Below are 21,974 nucleotides of genomic sequence, written 5' to 3'. Positions count from 1 at the left end.
ATACCTTCATATGCTTGTTCGCTATCACCTCACAGACCACTGAGAATAATGGTAACAAGTTTGTGAGGCAGGATCATCCTTGCATAAATCCATGCTTACTTTTATTTATGAGATTAAATCTTTCTAGATGCTCGCTAAATTCTTTTTGCTGATACTGACTCTGGCATTTTACCAACTATAGTACTGATGATAGACTTACAGTATTAGACAATAGTTTGACACAACTGATTTATCACCCTTTTTTACAAATGGGTACTAAGTTCACTGTTTTCCACATCTCTGAAACTTCTAAACTTAAAGAATTATTAAATAACGTTGTAACTGGCTGGCATAATTCCTCCTTAGTTTTCTTTATAATTATTGCATTTATATCATCTGGACCTGGCAATTATTTAGGATTTATCTTTTTAATTCTTTCAATACTTTGTCCTTATTAATGGTAATTTTACTAAGAATATTGTTTGTACTCATGTCATGAATAACTGTTGCTTGTGGGATTGGGTCCAGATTTTCCTTGGTGAATACTGATAGAGCACATTTCTTTATCTTCACTGGTAATGTTATCTTATTTTGTTCTAAGAGGTCCTGTCCTATCTTTATTTTTTGTACAGTCTATCTATCTATTGCCAGACACCTCAAACTCGAAAGGGGCGACCACAAACAATCCGCCTCCATGTCACCCTGTCCCCCACCATTTCACTGTCCTCCCCCCCAGCTCACACCCTTCTCTCTCATATACCACTCCACCCCATCCCTCCATCTCATCTTCAGCTTCCCCCTCCCTCTTTCACCCTCCACCTCCTTCACATACACTCTCCTCTTTAGTCTCTTGCTCTCCATTCTCTCGACATGGCCAAAACACCTATGTGTATTCCTTCTAATGCTTTCTATCACATCCACATCAAACTGCAATGCTCCTTCACTTCCTCAATTGTCAGTCTGTCTCTTCATGTACTGTAACTCCACATGCTCCTGCCAAATAACTCATTTCCACTGCTCTCACTCTTGATTTGTGTCCTGCCAACAAGGTCCAAGTTTCACTTCCACACAATAGGGTTAGTATCACAATACTCTCATGCGGTGGCTTTTTTACTTCCATGCTCACTTCCCTATTTCTTTTCACTGCTTTCAATGAACCAGTAACCCTTCATCTTGCTGCACTCTTTCAAGCGCTTCATCCTCTTAAGTTACATCCTTACTCATCACACTACCCATGTACTTAAATGCACTCACATTTTCCATTTCCTCCTCATCCAACCTCACTGTACATTCAGTGACTTCACTTCTCTCAAAGACCATAACTTTCCTCTTCCCTACATTCACCTTGGAGGGATTGAGTTCAGAGGTATATGAGTGAGGGGGGAGTGAGTTGGGGGGAGGGCAGTCAAATTATGGGTGACAGAGCAACTTGGAGGCGTTCTGTCTGCGGCCACCCCTTGCGGGATTAGGGTGCCGGGCTACAGATACATGGATAGATAGATCTTTATACAGGGCCCCCAAAATTTTCTTCAGAAGCTAATTCCTACTTCAGCTAGTCTGTGTTCTGAAAAAAGAATTTGCGGGGTCATAACTTGTGAAAAGCAGAACAAGGCTCTTATCTCTAATCTTAATGCACTGTTTGGGGTGTAGCTTGATGCTATTAGTGTGAATACATTCGAATACTTAAACTAAATCACAAAGGAAGATGTGCTACGAAATCTCACAAAGTCACTTACAATATGAATTAATAAACAGGATTTCTGTAATGTTATAGTGTATACAGAGGTTTAAAGCAGCTTCAGACTTAAGCTTTTCAGCCTGATGAAGATTTATTAATTTTATTCTTGCTGTCTCCTGACAATATGAGTCAGACACTTCAAACTGGAGGGGTTAGATACAGTATTTGCCTTAATAAATGCCTTCAATATGAGGGGCCTCTCCCATGCTGAATATAAAATTGTCTGATAACAGCAAGATGAAACCTAAAAAAGGATGCCGGCAAGATTCATGTGCTAAAGATTATCATTTTGATCACTTTCCTTAACCATTTATGATCTTAGTTACATTACTCTTTTCACAACATATTCTAAAAGGCACTGACAATATGAACCTTTAAAAAGGGTAAGATAATACACCTCATACGATGCTAAAACTTACACTTAGGCATTTCCTCCTCCTTTTAAAAACATTCTGATTCAGATGAGAACTTTAAGTGAAAACCAAATAATCACACATACCTGCACAATATCATGTCTTCTTAAAATATATACCTGTATTAATCACCTCCATTTCTTATCCCAGAAATACTGATTGCTTTGTTGCTGCCAATACACTACAGTAGATTCTCAATTTAACAACATCATTCATAGAGGTAGGACTCTATGATGGCAATTTCTTGCTAATTTCCAATTCAATTTAGGTATGACTGTTTTTGTTAAGCTGAAAACTAGTTGCTAAGCTAAGGATTAGGACAGTAAAGGATTTCTGAATTAACTAACTCCTTCAGTCCAGTGATGCATATTTAGCATAGTCTTGCCACCTTCAAACAATTTTGCTTAGCTCTGGAGATACTATTTGCAGTTATGGGATCAGAAACAGTCTCCATTATCCCTTCCACAGTTTGACATCTCTCCAAAGGCAGCAAGAATATAATAAACAATACAGTGCACTGGTTTGTGGGGTTTAACAAGCATTTTGACCCACTTACCATACATGATGTTCAACCTTGGAACTGTATAATTCATCTTATAACCAGCAATCACACAGATTTTCTTGACTGACCTAAGCCTCTGTGCCTCAACTACAGTACCTTACTATATTCAGAATCTACTGTAATATATTTCTTTGTTTTCTAACTTTAGTAAGCTGAAATAATCAGTTTTAATCACAGTGAACAACACAAAACACATACATGGTTTAGAAGCATTAACACAACAATTCATACATGCTTTTAAAAAGCTAATACATCAAACACACCAATTTAGAAAAAAAAAAAAAATCATCACCATACCTTCACTGTTAGTCATACATCACAGTAAAATAAAATCACAATTACAATACATGAATAGCATTTTAGAAGATTAAAATAGCTAAAGAAAAGAACACTATCAGTCTGAGGTGGCACTGCGGTTTGTTGATCCCCCTGGCAATGAATCTGTCTGAGGGTTGTCCTGGGATGACAGATCCTGAGCATCACTTTGAGTGTCAGGCGTGGCAGTATCACCTCGCTCTATTACGGATGCCACCTCAGTCTGTGAGTGTGAGCCCAAGCTTTCTGAGCCTTCAGAAGGTGAAGCAGGGTCACTAGTCTCTCCACAGACACACTCTGAGGTGCCAGGCTCTCCATCCCCAATGCTGGGCTCGGCTACACTACGGTGTCCAGGGGTGGACTCTCGGTTGTGATGAGGAATGGTGTGGTTGATTAGTTGTGACATGAGTCTAGAAGCGGCGGCAGCAGCCACATCAGTGTGCGGGTCTCCGTCACCTACAGCGGGAACAGTACTGGTAGCAACACAGGTAGTGGCAATGGAGGGTGGTGGTTGGGTAGTGTATGTGAAGTGGTGGCCTTCCTCACTCAAGCCAGTGCTGCTCAGAGTGTTGTCAGCCGTGAGAAAGACAGAGGTGAGAGGTTTTGGTGATGGAGGAATGTTGGTAAAGCAGCGGTGCGGGTGTGAGAAGAACTCCAGTGTAGTGATGTTGGGTGAGGATGGGCCAGAGGACGACACGAAGGATGGAGGACCCGACCAGCCAAAACCTGGGGGCAGAAGGAGGGGCACCAGTCCTCACACACCATCCTTCATCACCCCAGCATCAAACAAGCTCTCGTGCCACTACTATTATGGTAGCTTTGGTAGGATAGCAGCAGCATCACTACCACTAATCTGTATGGTAAGCCTTGGACCAATTGCTGCTACTATAGCAACTCTATTGCCACTATATAATCTTTAATATTCAGCAGCATGTCACTGGCCATGCAACTACTACCATATTATGATATGAATAATATTTTAATGAACAGTGTTATTACAAGCATGGTGTCAATGAAAATAGTTTTAATGGTGACTAACAACTTGTGGCATGAACTTAGCAGTCACTTAATGGTGCAGTAAAATAAAAATAAAATGAAAGGCATAATCAACAGGTATGCAATGAGGCCCTAGTTTTGAGTTAGTAACTACTGCATCATTTCACCACTGACTAATAATGTGGAAGCTAAGCTGGCAAACAGTGGTCAGTCAGCTGGTGACTCCACCTAGCTCTGGACACACCTACAGACTACTGCTGATATGAATTACTCCAAACGTATGTGCTTGTCGATCTGATGTCATCAGATTACTGAACAACATTCTGTACACAAGTAAGCATAAATGTTTTTTTTTTTCCCCCTAAACTTCAGTGGTATAATCTCTCTTTAATGTAGAGGTTAGAGAGGTGATCAGCAACCTGAAAGTATGGATGTGTGTGACACCAGGCTGGGCAGGGAACAATGATTAATTGAATTTTGTTAAAACTGACTCTACTGATCTTCCACAAAGCCTGCCAATATGTCATAAAATCACTGTCACTAATACCATTACTCCAGTCTTGAATGACACAGTCCTAGCATGTATTCAGTATAGATGGTGGATATTAGAGTCAAAGTGTTAAAATATGAAAGTGTATGGCATGCAGAAAGACTGCTGGGCCTCAGGGAACAGATTATCATGCTTATGTCCACAGTGAGGCACATAAAGATACTCTAATGTCACCAATCACATGTTCACAACAGCAGAATTATGTCAGTTTGTCCATGAAATGACAGTTGAATAATATTTTTCCTGCTACATGTACCTGAACAAAATATAAACACTGGCACGTAGATCAACAGTGTCTGGCCTATAATCTTTTTCTTACTTTAAGGGCTAACACTGCCATCTCATCATCGTGAATGCTGAGCTGGAACAAAAGATTAGCACCAGTGTGTGATACTAGTGATGAAGTATTATGGAAAGGATGTAGAGGCACTGTACAGTCTTTTTCTCCCAATGAGTTATGTGAAATAATTTGCAGGATGATGAAAATCTGGACCAAATTGAAGAGCAAAAATGAAAGTTGTGACAACAGGATTGTTAGTTTGGTTGATAGGCCTTCAACACAACAGCTCACTCACTAACCACTGTAAATTAATCAAGAGATGTTTTTGCTTAGATATTTATTGTTTCTCCTCACCCATTTTCCAATGATAAAGTTATTTTGCACACATTATCCATATTTATTGTAGGATAAGTAAAAGTGGTATGCTTAATGACATGGTATGCTTCCACTAATCTGTATTTTATGTCAATACTGTATACAAAGGTTTTTCAAGGGATCTGAAGCATAAATATCCCATGATGTGTAGAGAATACCAAGGTTTTCGTAGGGCAAATCATTGCTGGTTCTAACAGATCTGTCATCATGCACTGCAGCTTGCAAGCATTATCTATGAGCAACCAGGCCAAACAAAGAGGTTCAATAGTAAACACTAAGCGTATCAAATTTAATGTGCCAGTTCCCTCCCCTCCATAGTTCACAATGGATGCATGGTCCTAATCAATATCATGGACATAACCAGTTGGCCATACCAACACAGTACTCCTCACCCCTCCCCTTCCTAAACAAAGAACCACCTCTGTTATTATTGCTGACTTGACATACTCTGTTCCTTGTGTGTGAAAATATTATTAGTTTTCCAGATCTAGCATATGAATTTCAAAGAATATTTACCACTTGTTAACCTGTAAACTGTAGCATTAGGATTTCTTGGACCCCCTGAGTTGAAAAAAAATAAATAAATAAAAACAAATAAATTTTCTAACACTGTCAGAAACCAATATTACTTCCGTGAAATAAAAGAAAACATGTTGAAGTGTATGTTTGTCTTTAAGTGTGTGTTAGTCTAATATAAAGTCAATATCTGTCATAGTTTTGTCATAATGCAGTTAAATTCTGGTGTATTTGTTCGGTGAAGAAAAAATATGAACATTTCATTTTCATCACAGTCAGTTTTTGGCATGGCAAAAGCAAATATTTTGAAAAATGAGTTGGCCAATTTTTAGCCCAATATCTACAGTAGTATGTCAGGGTGAGTAATTCAAGATTCAGACTTCAGGGGGAACTGCATGAGAAGGGAGAGTGGGTAATAAAATGGTACAGATGCCACCACACAATCTACTTCACATCATTTGTTACCTTTTCACACAAAAATGAAATGAAGGAAATTTAAATATGACATTTTTTACCCTGACTCACATGGTGTAAGGTGCAGTTGCCCATTGGGCATTTGGTGAAGTAAACTGCAGCCCTTGGGTTATGCGCCTGGTATGTTTTCCAAGACCCCTTTGTGCCTCAACCTCTGGTTGGTATATTGGTACCATTAATATCCCTGTCTCTAAAGCCCTGCCTCCTACACATCAAAGCTTGTGATTGCCCTATCTCTATAACCAGGTTAACATTGGTAATATAATTTTGAACATATAACAGAACTAAGGTATAAGCCATGTTTATTGATTTACAAGGTCCTAGGTCCTCACTCCTCCCTTGTCCCCACCCCTCAGCACATTACATCTTGTTAATGCAATATTTCAGTTAACGGATTTAGCTGTACATTGTAAAAACACAATTAGGGTATCAGTTTTCAAGGCTCTAATCAATTTTTCCTTTTTGCATCACACCTTGTGGAGTCTCTGCGGCTATTTCTGACTGTGCAACTTTACACAAAAAATAGGACCAACCTTCATGGTCTGAATCAGCCCCTGTTCATCATAGTATGAGGACACCAAATCACAGTAACTTAGCCACCTTTGGCTGTGCAGCTTTGTACACACTAAAGGCCTGTGATAACAGCCCAATCTACTAATTTTTAAAGTCCCCACCCCTCCTCCCAAGAAAAACTGTAACACTAATTGTAAGCCAACTTTAGCTGTACAACTTAACACACACAAAATAGGCTGACAGAAGAAGCCCAGGCTATTGATTTTCACAGATCAGTTTAGAAATGTGTGTGGTGATTAGGTTTCTGGCCTGAAATTCATGCTGCAACTTGGAGATTGGGAGGTGAAAGTGATAGTCTTAAGGAAGAGCCTTTCCATGATATCTTATAGGGTGCAAAGTAATAATGCTGGTCTAAATGATGACGTATTGCTTGGGTAGTCAGCCAAGGTAAAGAATTGCAATGATGACTGCCTTTTCCAAAAAAACTGGAATCTGGCTGTAATAACAAAGCTGAAAATTTCAATGGGGAAATTGTTGTTATAGGACCTGAAGTTTTAAATGAATTTTAACTGTAAAAGTTGTAGCTGTGCCCCCCCCCTCTCTCTCTCTCTCTCTGTATATCTGCAGGTCATCAGATGGAGCTTGGTGGCCAGTTGGGTAGGGTGGTCGGTGGATGGGTTAACATTTAGCAGAATCAACAATGTTGATTTTCGGTAGGTGGTGGCGAACATTCTTCCACTCACTTGATGTAGTGCTGCCTACTTCTTCCTTAGCCTTTATCATTCTTTTTCTGTGCCTGCCCTCCTCTCTTCCTATTTCTCCCATCTTTCCTGTCACTACTTAAAATGCTTTTCTTTCCGTTACAGGTGGCTTTTCATTGAGTGACAAGCCAAATGGTTTCCTGTAAGCCAAGAAACCATTTACAACGCTGGGTCGTAACCATATAACCAAACCATACATGCTCCCTACGTGTCAAGTGGGTTGGTGGAGGGTTAGTGCCCCTCCCTGTAAAACAAATAACTCAGAGGCAAATGGCCACCCTGTACAGGATTATGGCATCTGGCAACAGATAGATAGAATAAAACAATGTTGATTGTTGGCCTTTGATTGATGCTGCTACTGTGGGTGAGGCAATAGGCAGGATGAAGGTGGGGAAGGCAGCAGGTGTGTCTGGATTGACTGCCGAAATGTGCTGAGGGCCTCAGGAGATATAGGGGTGAGGTTAGTCACTGACCTGATAAATAGGATTATTTATGAGTGTGTTGTCCCAGATGATTGGCTGAAGAGTGTAATTGTAAATGTGTATAAAGGGTAGGATGATGCCCTGGAAAGGGGAAATTATAGAGGTATAAAGCTTATAGATCAGATAATGAAGGTAATGGAGAGAGTTTTAGAAGGTATGATTAGAGAAAGAGTGAATATTGATGAGATGCAGTTTGGGTTTATGCCGGGTAGGGGGACCACTGATGCCATATTCATAGTTTGATAGCTTCAGGAAAAATATATTGGTAAGAAATGGGATCTGTATTTTGTTTTTGTTGATCTGGAAAAGGCCTTTGACAAAGTCCCTAGAGAGGTGGTTAAGTGGGCAATGAGAAAGCTTGGCTTGAAGGAGTGGCTGGTTAAGGTGGTTATGGCTATGTATGTGGGTGCTCACACCCAGGTAAGAGCAAATGAAGATTTGAGTGATGAGTTTTCCGTGAACGTTGGTGTGCATCAGGGGTCAGTTTTGAGTCCCATGTTGTTTATCATGGTACTCGAAGCCCTCTCACGTGACTTCAGAAATGGACTCCCGTGGGAGATGTTGTATGCTGATGATTTGGTGTTGATTGCAGAGAACAAAAAGGAGGCGGAGGAAAGGTTTAGGAAGTGGAGAGATGGTATGGGGCACAAGGGCTTAAGGGTAAATGCAGATAAAACAAAAGTGATGATATCTAGGGTTGATGGCGGTACTGTCAAAGACAAGGGAGAGTGGCCATGTGCAGTTTGCCACAAGGGCGTGGGAAGTAATTCCATCTTGTGTGGTGTTCGTGATAAATGGGTGCACATGAGATGTAGTGGTATCAGAGGTAGACTGCGAGATAATGCTGATCTTATGTGTACGGTGTGACGGGGAGAGCAGGTGGAGATTGTCAGGTGTGAAAGGATTGAACTTGCTGGTGAATCTCTCGAGTGTGTGGATGAGTTTTGTTATTTGGGAGACATGTTGTGTGCTGGAGGTGGGGCTGGAGCTAGCTCTGTGGCTTGGGTGAGAAGTGGTTGGAAGAAGTTCAGGGAGCTCTTGCCTCTCCTGACATTTAGAGGACAATCCCTACGTGCTAAAGGGACTTTGTATGTAGCATGTGCTAGGAGTGTAATGCTGTATGGTAGTGAGACCTGGGCAGTAAAGGAGGAGGATATTCGCAGGCTCAGACATACAGAAATGACAATGATTTGGTGGATGTGTAGTGCGTCCCTGCGCGCAAGGTCTGGGGGGGCTGGATTTACGATGGAAGAGTTGAGAGGTAGGATGGGACTGGAGTGTATTGGTGTTGTGATGAGGAGAGGTAGATTGAGATGGTTTGGACATGTGGAGAGGATGGGGGATGATAATTGGGTGAGGAAGGTGAAAAGTGTTAATACTGGGGGTGGGGTTATGAGGGGTAGACCGAGAAAGACATGGGACGAGGTCATTAAGTGTGACCTCAGGGTTAAGGGACTGAACAGGGAGGCTGCAACAGATCGTGCAGCATGGACAGCCGCCATTAGGTGACCAAGGCCGACGCATGCAAGCATGTTGGAGCCTTAAAAATGAAACGAACAATGTGATTTCAGCAGCGAAGATATGCTTATCTGATGCTATTTTATGACATTTGTTCAGTTCTGACAGTCTTTTCTATTGGAAATAGTTTGTTGGCTATTTATGATACCTCTTATCCTAGTGGTTGTGGTGATGGGAAAAAACAGGGTAATTTGCAATATGAATCTACAGTGTATTAAAACTGAACAAACAGCATCAAAAAAACATTTAAAAAGTACAGTTTCACTGCCAAAATATTAAATTGCAAGGCATTTACAACACAATGTTTTAGGTATTAACCTATCCAGATCCCACTCAACCAAACCAATACCTAAGCATTCAAATGAGAGACCTTACACTATACTTCCATAGACACCTAACTGGAGAGGGGGAGGGGGGATAAAGCCCCCAGACCTCCCTAATATTTATACAGTATTTCATTTCATACTTGGGAAATTATAAATTAGCCTCCAGGTCCTCATTAAACCCCCTAATTATTTGCAAAGGTTCAAGTACCATGTGCAACACAACAGCCATGACTGCACTGATTTTAAATCCTCACTGAATTCTGGCACGATGGTTAGAGCTCTCTGATTGGTTGTAATTCAGAAGTCAAGCAATACCTGGTTCTGTCGAGTTCTGAAGAAAGCTGCTAAGGGACAACAGGTGGAGGTAAGGGACAGTGGGTAGAGGTAAGTGCACATAAATTAGCTCTTTAAATAACAATGTGAGTCATGAAAGACGTGGAGTGAGGAAGTCTGTGGGCACCAGAATCGAAGAGAGCATACTGAGATGGTATGGTCATGTGGAGAGAATGGATAACAACAGAGTGGTGAAAAAGGTTTATCTGAGCTAATTTGAAGGAGGGAAGAGGTGAGGTAGGCCAAGGAGAAGGTGGAAAGATATGGCGGATGAGTGTGAGAAGAAGAGAGGTATGGAAGTCGGTGAGGCTAGTGGACTGACAAGAGATTGAGCTGACTGGATGAGAGTTGTGAGAAGAAGTGCATGATCAGGGATTTAGCACCTTTTTTTAATGTGACAGAGTTCGGACTGACTCTATCAGATACATTTTTGTGAAGCTACAGAATGCGGTCAATGTTTTTTTTGTGTATCAAATACAGCCAGGATTACAGGGGCTTGAATGATGAGTGAATGGAAGCGTCGCCCATTGGATTGGGTAAATTTGGGCTGTCTGGACATTGCTACACCTCACCCTGCCCTAGGGTGGGAAAGGAGGTCTGGATGATGATGATGATAATGATTATGCATTTGCATCACAAGTTTTATAGAGGTAAAATGTTCCCAAATATGAATATACAGCTCTTCAAAATCTTTGAAATCCAGTTGTGGCTTCTTATTATTATTTGATGGATAAATGGGTGGGTGGCAGGAATGGCCAGTGTGAGCGAGGTGGGTGGGTGGGTTTGGTGGGGTGGAATGGAACAGGGCAAGTGTATGGGTAGGCAGGATGAGTGGGTGGGTTAGTAGGCAGTGTGGGTACATAGGTAGTGGGAAAATAGGTCCCTGAAGTGATAAAACCCATGATAAGAGTAGGTCCATGTGGGAAGACAAAGCTACAGGATCTATATCCCTGAGGAAATGGGCCCATGATTGAACTAGGATCCAACGGGTAAAAACAGATTCATATGGAGAAATAAGTAAACAGAAGAAAATGGGTCCACATGCCAAGTCAGTGTTTCCCACTGGGGAAAATAGGTCCAATGAGGAAAATGTAAAATGGTCAAAAATAGGCCAATGGATGGAAAAGAGGTTCAAGGAGAAAAAAATGGGCCTAAGGGAAAACTAGATCCACCGCAAAAATAGGTCCATGGTGAAAGCAGGTCCATAAAGAAAAGCAGGTCCTTGGGAGAAAATAAGTCCACATGGAAACTATGACCAAAAGTTGGTAAATGGGGAAAGTAGGTCCATAAGGGAAACATTCTCAAGAAGAGAACAGGTCCCTGGGGGGAAACAGATGCGTGTGGGGGGGCTGGGACACAGGGGGTGTAGGTGGAGACGAATTTACGAGCTAGTATATATAATTTGGTCAGTTCTAGTGCTTTACAATATTAAGAAAATATTTATTATTTGGTGAATCTGGTGTAAGGTTCATGTTGCTCAACCCTAATCAACTTAGTACAGCAGAAGAAACTGATGCGCGGTAAAATGAAGGAAGCGTATGTGTACACGTGTGTATGTACATACAGTACATCCCCACAGTACGTGAGTTCTGAGTACGCGATCCTCCTTGTACGCAAGGACATTTTTGTGTGTGTGTGTGTATTTTTTATTAGTACGCAAAGTGAACTCCTTGTAAGCAAGACAGGCAGCGAAAAGTGGCTCAAATCTGAGGTTGCCCCGAGAGCGCAACATTGCCCCCGCAAGAAGCGATAACGGGTAAAGGTGAGCAGCCATATTCTTGTTGGTTTAGTTAAGCCATAACCTTGTTGATTTACCTGGTAAAGCCATAATCTTGTTGGTTTACTTTATCTTACGTAATATGTCATAGATAGTTTCCCTGTATAGTACAATACTTAGGTCTGAAAGGCGTCTCAAGGGTTGCCCATGAAGGGGGGTGCCCCCCATATGTAATTTTTCCCATAAGTTTACGTATACACAGTACGCGAATTCCTAGTCCGTGACGTCCTCTGCCGTCCATATAGGCACGAACTGGGGGGATGTACTGTATACTGTTATTAAGTACTAGGGTAATTATCAGTGTTTAAAAGTTTAACCCCTAATGCTGGAGTCACTCATCCACCGAATGATGTTTTCCCCATAAGTTATATTTAACAATTAGTGCGATATCAAAGAGCACGCACTCACACATTCACCAAACAGGCGCATTAATTGGAACCAAGGCGTATATATATATATATAAATATATATATATATATATATATATATATATATATATATATAAACAAACTGATAATATATAACAGAAAGGAGAGAACAAAAGGCATAAGAGCCATATAACAACTGAAGAAGAGATGTTTATAAAAGCTTCTAAGCCAATAAGAATACAGCACAGAACACCTGTTGCAGGTGAATGTGTAACTGACAAGGAAAGCACCCAACAAACATTACCCCACACTAAGACGTGCAACCATTTATTTACATATCCAGGTCCCTGAGTTCCACTGCGAACAGGCTTAGGTACAGAGATCTTGTCCAGGGATCTCATTGTTGGCACAGGTATTAAACCTGGGACCCAATATGCTTAAATCAAATATGCATCCGATTACACAATCGTTGCTACCTAAATGACAAGACGCTGATGCCTTAATATACCACCATGGAGCTTGGTGGCCCAGCTGAGATGAGGAGAATTCCCATGAAAGACAGAAGACACCAGAGGATCTCATTCTCAGAGCAGCAAAGAGAACAGTTTCACTTTCTTAACTACATAGCAGGGTCACCAGCACTGAGCCTATGTATGTCCTCCAACTCTGTTGTTGTAGTTGTTGTTGCACCTCCAGGCTCATTTGAATCTGAATGTGAAACTGGTGAACCACATGCTGAGGTTGCCCTTCTGCAGTCCTGCGTCCTCCCATCAAAGGACAAAGAAGGAACTGAGGGATGTTTGTATAAATGGACAATGGAGCTTCCTAGTTATAACAGTGCCACAGAAGGAAGGCATCCCCCACCAGCACCTCTCCAACTCTACAGTCCTTCTACATACCCTCATCAGAGGATCCCCAGAAACAGCCAGCTAAAGTACAGTAGTCAGTTTCTTATAGTCCACCAGATTCACATCCAGATGAGCTTGGGGCCACAACTACAGTAGTAACAACTGCATTTTGTAGTGGATACAGACAGCTTAAAAGTCTGCATCCTATTATTTGTAAATATGAATTTATTTTTCCTAATATGTTGCATATAAGCTATTATTTTTTACAGAATACAGCAATTAAACTACAGTTTCAGAATGATAAGTAAGAAGTATGAATGAGGAGAGAAGAGGAATAAATGTAAGGAATGAGAGGGTAGTTCCCTGATGTTACTCACTCACTTCATACACTTCATGGACAGGAATGTATCAGTCTTTTGAGGACTGTAAAGACTGCCTGAAAGCATGAACGAAAAACCAAAATAAACTCACTAAATAAGTTCTGCATTACTGTATAACTTTAACATGCAAAGACAATGTGACAGTAATATCTAAGTTGCCTATAATGCAAACTGCCAGGTACCAGCTGTTACATTATCATTAATAGATTATACCATACTAATTGTGAAGCAACATAGCAAAATTATTCCATGTTCTAAGTTACTGAAGGTGACTAGTTCTGACTCAAATATGTACCTCATTCCACTCAAACTGCAGCATGTTAGCGCGTTATATGACTAACGCAACATGAAAACTATCAAGAAATTTTTATTTTATATTCAGATCTCCACTTACACAGACTTTAGAGACTGACTGGCATTAGTGCTGCCACCTGATTTACAACAATTAATCCACTGAGCCGAGGGAAGCCTTTTTAACTTCATTCTTGTTATCTCCTTAACATTTTCATTCTCTGTGGGACAGATTCTTTAAATAAGAGGGTTAGATATAGCCATAAGCAACCCCCTCCCCCTCCTTCTGTATGAGAGGACATTCTTAATCTGCATAAAACTGTATGATAGCAACAAGAACAAACTAAAAATGAAGTCACCCGAATTCAACAGGTTAATTAACTGAGCATGACAGCTGACTCTTCTCCTACTTCTGTGTTTGCTCTCTATTTCTTGATACTACCTCACTCCATCTCTTAGGCAGGTATTAGGGTTATGATGATGATGATGATGATGATGATGATGATGATGATGATGATGATGATGATGATGATGATGATGACGATGATGATGATGACTCATGCGTGGCTGTTCATGATAAAATTCTCACTGCATGGTAAAATCTTTATCACGTACATGAAATCCTCTTCATACACAAGTTCTGCACTAACATACTCCAAATACAGTACTGTGCTGGGAACTGAAACCTGAACTTTTAGATGAGAACCAGGGTGATTTCCACTGTACCACCACCAGGTAAATGTTGTCTCACCTTGGCACATACTTGTAACCATGGTGCCCTAGGTCCCCCACTGTGGACCTGAAAGGGAAGAGACAGCCCCCTGGCACTTGGGCAAGAAGGAGCTTTTAATCATATCCAAAGCACATCTGGCAAGTCATTATGATGAAACAGACCACCAATAAAAACTTGTAGGGTTTAGAAAAGTGTGTGTACAGGGGACAAACATCACAAGTCAGTCTGCTAGGAGAGTCTGGCCAACTATGAATGTATGATGCATATTAAGGTCAGCATCACATAACACCACCACCCAATAAAATTACCAGCCACCAGCCACAAGCTGCCTATGTATGATGATACCATACAGTATCACAGAAAAGAATAAGCAAAAATAGCATGTTACACACAGTTTTCTCTATATATATATATATATATATATATATATATATATATATATATATATATATATATATACAGTATATGATTTATAAGAGAAAACTGAGTTTTTAGGCAAAGGCACTGAAAACTTACATTATTATTATCATTATTCTTACTGCATTATTACTATTATTATTATTATTATTATCATTATTATTATTATTATTTATTATTATTATTATTATTATTACAGTGTCACTTGATGTAGTGCTGCCTACTTCCTTAGCTTTTATCATTCTTTTCTGTGCCTGCCCTCCTCTCTTCCTATTTCTCCCATCTTTCCTGTCACTTCTTATTCCTCTTCTTTCCTTTACTGGTGGCTTTACATTGAGTGACAAGCCAAATGGTTTCCTGTTAGCCAAGAAACCATTTACAACACTGGGTGGTAACCATATAACCAAACCATACGTGCTCCCTATGTGTCAACAAGTGGGTTGGTGGAGGGTTGGTGCCCCTCCCTGTAAAACAACTAACTCAGTGTCAAATGGCCACCCTTTACGGGATTATGGTGTCTGGCAATAGATAGATAGATAGATAGTTGTTATTATTATTATTATTATTATTATTATCATTATTATTTTATAACTGGGTACAGTGACAGAATAAAGAGGAAAATGTGCAAAAGAAGTGGAAAGTAGAGTGACACAAGGAAAGAAACTAGCTGGTGCTATGAAGGCCTTGAAAAGAAACAGAGGCTTATGTGTGGCAGCAGCACGAGGCTTACATGAAGGAGTGTTAATGCCAACTTTAACATACGGGTGTGAGACAATTGTGTGCCATGAAAATGAAAAGTCAGGAGTAAGACCAGTGGAGATAGGACTGCTGAGGAATGTATGTGGCGTACAGGGAGTGGATAGGATATGGAATTATGTGGATCATGAAAGATGCAGAGTGAGGAAGTCTGTGGACACCAGAACCAAAGAGAGAGTACTGAGATTATATGGTCATGTGGAGAGATTGGATGACAATAGAGTGGTGAAAAAAGGTAGATCTGAGAGAATTTGATGAAGGAAGGAGGAGAGATGGGCCAAAATGATGGAGATATGGTGGATGAGTGTTTGATGAAGGTAAGTATGGAAATTGGTGAAGGGCTGGATGAATTTTGTGCAGAAAAGCACATGACCAGGGATTTGGCACCCCTTTTCAACGTGACAGTGTTTGGACTGACTCTATCAGATAGGTATATATGAAGTTACTGTACATGATGAAACCTTTTGGCTTATCAGATGGAGCCAGGATTCCATGGCCTTCAATGATGAATGAATGGAAGCATGGCCCACTGAACTGGGAACACTCTGGCTGTCTTGACGCTGCTACTCCTCATCCAGCCCTAGGAAGGGAAAGGAGGTCTGGATGATGATGATGATGATGATGATGATGATGATTATTATTATAACTCTTTATCATCATCATTATCATAAAGACCTCCTTTCTGACCCAAGGCAGGGTGAGGAAACTCTTTATTATTATTATTATTATTATCATTATTATTATTATTATTATTAATACTGTTATTATTACAGGTATTATTATTTATTAATTTATTTATTATTTATTTTTAGGGCTACAGGACTTTCACTGAAACTAACTTATGCAGATGTAGAGCAACATTATGTTTTCCCCCCCCCCCCCAGTGTCTGGGTTGATATACAGGGTCTGGAACCCTCTCAATAAACTCCCAGGATATCATCATCAGGACTAGTCAAGCATAGAAGCCTGTCATTAACCTGCCGCATGCCGGCAGGCTTTGGACCCTCATGGAGCTGTGGTGCTAGCCAATTTTTGACTTTTTTTTTTTTTTTGATAGATAGGTTAGAAATGATGAGAAACCAAGGAGAACAACCATAAAAGTACTCACAGAAGCCATTTAGGTTGATTTTGAGGTCGATTCTCCCTGAGCAAGTGGCTGAAAACATCGGAGTAACGCTGATAGACTTCACTGCCGCCACAAAGCATGAGGAGGCAGAAGCTCTGCATTTTTTTCATTGGTAACTATGCTAGTTAAGCCAAGGACACTCTTGTCGGGTATACAGATGATACAGGAAGTGTTCCCAAGCATAGTTATGTACTGTATATTTGCCCATTATGACAAGCGAGTGAGTGAGTTGGATTGCCCATATAATGTTCGTAATAGTTCTTCTTCTACGTTTCTGAGGTAGAAAGTCTGTGCCTACACGTATTATACTGTATATTATATTTGTTTTCCACATAACTTATACTTCTTTTCATAGTTTATGGACTCTTGGTGTTTTTTCTCGCACACTCAACGCACTACCATTCTCTTTTCTCGCAAGGCAAGATATTCGCGCCGTGTCATTTCACATAGCATATTTTCTCATACGCTCAATGCACTACCATTCTCGTTTCTCGCACAGCAAGATATTTGTGCAGTGTCCTTTCACTTAGTAAGTTTTCTCGCACATGCACACATACATGGGTAACTTATTATACTTCACTTGATGACACTAACACTAGTTTCTTAGTTTGGTGCAATGAAGGCCTTCATAAGAAACAGAGGTTTGAGTGTTGCAGCTGCATAAGGCTTACATGAGGGAGTGTTAGTGCCAACCCTAACTTATGGTTGTGAGACTTTGGTGTGGCATGAAAATGAAAAGTCAAGAGTAAGAGCAGTGGAGATGGGACTGCTGAGAAATGTATGTGGAGTACAGAGGGTGGATAGGATATGAAATAATGTGATTCATGAAAGGTGTGGAGTGAGGAAGTCGGTGGACACCAGAATCGAAGAGAGTGTCCTGAGATGGTATGGTCATGTGGAAAGAATGGATAACAATAGAGTGGTGAAAAAGGTATACCTGAGCAAATTTGAAGAAGGGAGGAGGTGAGGTAGGCCAAGGAGAAGGTGGAGAGATATGGTGGATAAGTGTTTGAGGAAGAGAGGTTTGGAAGTTGGTGAGGCTAGGGAACTGAGAAGAGGTCAAGCTGGCTGGATGAACGTTGTAAGGAGAAGTGCATGATCAGGGATTTTGGCACCCTTTGTGAGCATGGCAGCATCCGGATTGACTCAATTGGATACGTTTGTGTGGAGCTGCAGAATGTGGTGAATGTTTTTGGCGTATCCGGTACAGCCAGGGGACTTGAATGCTGAGTGAATGGAAGTGTGGCCTATTTGGATTGGGTAAGTTTATGCTGTCTGGACACTGCTACTCCTCACCCTGCCCTTGGGTGGGAAAGGAGGTCCGGATGATGATGATGACGATGACTAGTTTCTTATCATATTACACTTACTTATGAGATAATTATCATTACATATTATTTTCAATTATGTACGTTTCACTTACGTCATTTATTGCACACACCACATAGTTCAGAAGTGGAGTAGGGTGTTGTATTCTTTGAAGCTGAGTGTAAAGCATGGCATTCAAAACTGTTACATCCAGCAGGTGAAGGAGCAGTTTCTTGTCCACTTCATTGTCGGCCTGGCACACTCAACGCTCGATATCACTGCATTCGACTGGTCTACCTGACGCATATTGATATTATAATCAATCATAGCTTCAGGCTTCCAGATGTGCACACATTTTTCATTACGGTAATCAATGGTCCTTGTGATATGCATCAGGGGGCGATGAACTGTCGAAAGGAGGTTTACCTCATGGTTGTGGTGAGGATGTTATTAGCTTGATAAAACACTACCTTCTTCCTTGCCAGTTTCCTGCCCACCTGTACCATGTGCTGCCCATGTCTCGTCACTATACCACAGATGCCAGTCTCTTGCTGCTGCAAATACCAAGCAGGGCTAGTGTACTGGGCTAGTGTACCAGTTGTCCAGGCATAGGACGTGCCCATGATGAAGGTACGGCTGTATCATTGTTTTCACAACTGCACCAGACAAACCGACAGTCCTATCTTCTGTAATTTCCATCTGTGCACTGGTGTACAGGACCACTGTATGTCCTGCACACACCCGGTCTGCAGTCACACATGATGAAAATTTTGAACCCAAAGCGGTGTCCTTTGCTTAAGATATATTGCCTGATGGCAGTGTTCCCCCTCCATAACACAAGACTCTCATCTATGACCAGGTCTCTGTATGGAGAGAAAGAGGATAAGAATCATGCCCTCAGGTGATTACATACTAGGAGAATTTGGCGCATCCTGTTGGTGTTGCCTACACTGCTGGGGTCCTCAGTACTGTAAAAATGAAGCCGGCTGTGAATGTACTGGAATCTATTTCACCCCATAACTCCTCCAAAGAAGAGTGTTGACATAAGGGAGTCCACAGCCCAGTATGATGGCAATTGATTCTTTTTTAATGTCCCATCAATAGAACTAACGCCAAGAACAGGTACAGCTGGCTATGGGGTGTTTGTGGGGCTGTGCCACAGCAGAATGCTGCATACATGTTTGAAAGTATGTAGATTCTGAGAATCAACTCATTTGTAAAGAAGTTTTTGAAGAAATTAATCCTCCTAGAGGACTGATTCAACTCGGCGACAGTACAGCCTGCCATGTCCCCACGAGTAAATGGTTGGTGAATGGGAACAAAATTGTTCCCATCCTCCCATCCCCATGACACTTCATCCTCTGCTTCACCATCTCCACTGTCGCCATCACCGTTCCCATCGTCAGGATGAGGAGGAAAACCGGAGGTCACCTGAGGAATATTTCCCTCCTCCTCACCTTTCTCCAGACTATCACCTTTTTCCCCCCTACCTTTCCCTTTTCCTTTCCCCTTCCCCTTTCCTTTCATCTCTACACTACCAATAAAGGAGGAGGAAGCACTGAAATGGGGAATTTCCACGCGGAAGGTCATGTGTGCCTGAGGTGCTGGGCTGAGGTGACACAGGCCTGAATAGTGCATTGTTTTGCCCCACGTGTGCAAAACAATGCACTATTCATTTTGTACTTTTTTAGTTTGTAATTCCTTCCTGGCTTTCGGCCCTTTATGGGGGGATCCTACTCACTTTGGCAGTGTATTTAGCACCTGGATCCTCCTGATGCTCATCCTCACTAGAGGAATCATCATACGATCGAGGACGGCAAGGGGTGGTGGGAAGGGGTGGTGGTGGTTGGGTGCCTGGGAGGAAAACGACGTCACCTTCATATATTTCGCCTTCCTGGGATGGAACTTCTTCATCACTGCTAGATTTAGAGTCTGGCTGAACATAATCCCTGTCAGCCACATAGTCATCTAATGAGGAATCACTTTTCCCATCACAGGGCACCTCAAGGAGAGAGTCAATCTCATGCTGGGCTAGGCTGTGACACACCACGATCCTCGCTCACTCACTGTCAAAATCAGACTGACGTGGCGCACTCCCACACGGGCCCAGGTGTGCGGTGATGCCTCATACCTGGCGGGTGAGGCCTAGAGAGGCGCAGGAACATCCCCGCCAATTTTTTGGCACGTAATTTGAATGTTTGAATTTTGGCAAATGTTTCAAATCGCTCGCGTACATGTATGTCAATGGCACTGTTCGTGCATATAGGGGTTGATGTACATTTACGTCAATGGGACAGGGTGGGTTAATCACTGTATTAAAGAGATAAATGCCTTCAATAGTAAGGTAGCAGCAGCAGGTTTGTATACATTGTGCCATGATACAGGAAAATACTCTATCTTCACCATCAATAATGTAACACTGTCTCCACCACTGCCTCAACAGCACTAACATTCTTCATACTCAAAGGTATCAGAATTAGATAATGATTAGTTTTAATGTGCTTAACAACATACAGTATTAGCAAATTTCTGCTCAAATATAGCCACAGCTTAGCAAGAAGTATGTCCAGGATTAGTAATGATGATTGCAAGGCTTGTTGAGGTAAGAAGGGATGCCAAAGTCTGTGCTCTCTCTCCAAACATCACTTCTACTCCTCTCATCCTTGTAATTAATATGGTGAGATCCGAACTTCATTATTATAGTGTATGAGACAGTTAAGTATTGTTACATTAACCTAGATCATTAGAGCTAAACATGTAATAATTAGTGATAATCTGCTCTGTAATGAATGCAAAATACTGAGACCGGTTCCTCTTCATACTGTTGTTTTGTATTACAACTCTGTATCTGCTTCATTCATTCACTCCTAGGACATAGAGCCACTTCATAGCCCATATCAGTACACAGCACCTTTCACCATATGGTTTCATAGCCTGCTGTGTAGCACACGGTCATCATTTGTCTGAGTCAAAATAGAGGGAGGGAAGAGGAAGGAACCAGTGTTCAGACACCTGACCATCATAATAAACTCTCAATTATCCGTCATCGTAATATCTGGCGCTGCTGGCTTGGCTCTACTAAAACAATATCCAGTAAATTTAAGCAATATCCAGCACCAAAACGAGACGTAACTGGCGGTTTTAAGCAACATCCAGCACTGAGGTGTATCAACCAGTTCATAAACAGCAGCCAAAGAGAATTGTATTACTATACTAGTGTACTGTATCATTAATTTATTGTACTGGTATATTGTGCTTTACTTTCATCTTTTATTCAAGGGAAAATTTTTAGGACATAGGGTCAAGACAGGCAGTAATGCAATACCCGGCTCGATGCCGAATGTTGAGCCGATGGGGATATTATGCAATATCCAGTGTTTCACGTTACTCAGTGTATGGCTTGGCTGAATTATTGCAGATAATTTAGAGTTTACTGTACTTTTATCTCAGGTCAGGTTTAAGCTTACTGGCAGAATTAAAGGTCTTCATCCCATTACTGATTCAGTTTATGACAATGCTTACTAAGAGGTTTATACTTCATTAGTCCAGTTGCTTATATCCTAAAAGTTTGTCAGAAGAATTCCCAAACCCTGTAAACTGGAAAATTTAAGGTGTCTGCTCTCCATATAATTTACCTTAAATATGTCACACATAAATGAGGTATTATTTACAGGATGCAAAGGTGGCGTAGGCAGGGGTCAAAATGACAAATGGGGAAGGTTGTGTCTACTATTTTTTCCTCTTATACATTGTTCTGTGAGTTTATAAATGTGCTAGAATGCTTAAAATATGTCCTTTTTACCTTACACATGAGGATTATGTTGGAAGGAAAATATTTG

The 21,974-nt window shown here is 41.1% G+C and overlaps 1 protein-coding gene across 1 annotated transcript in view; it reads right to left on the bottom strand.

Annotated features, from left to right (window-relative positions):
• Nucleotides 1-3,086: 3,086 nt before the first annotated feature.
• Nucleotides 3,087-21,974, bottom strand: part of l(1)G0196 (inositol hexakisphosphate and diphosphoinositol-pentakisphosphate kinase) — a 475,031-nt gene continuing 456,143 nt past the window's right edge. The window contains exon 33 of the mRNA XM_080268869.1: nt 3,087-3,733. Coding sequence (XP_080124995.1) covers nt 3,087-3,733 — 647 coding nt within the window. The remainder of the gene's footprint in view (nt 3,734-21,974) is intronic.

The sequence above is a fragment of the Coenobita brevimanus genome, chromosome 30 (assembly GCF_032717465.1).
Source record: "Coenobita brevimanus isolate Jiangsu-jjx chromosome 30, ASM3271746v2, whole genome shotgun sequence".
Classification (NCBI taxonomy): domain Eukaryota; kingdom Metazoa; phylum Arthropoda; class Malacostraca; order Decapoda; family Coenobitidae; genus Coenobita; species Coenobita brevimanus.
Note: the sequence above shows the minus strand (reverse complement) of the source record. Positions and strands in the feature narration are given on the sequence as shown.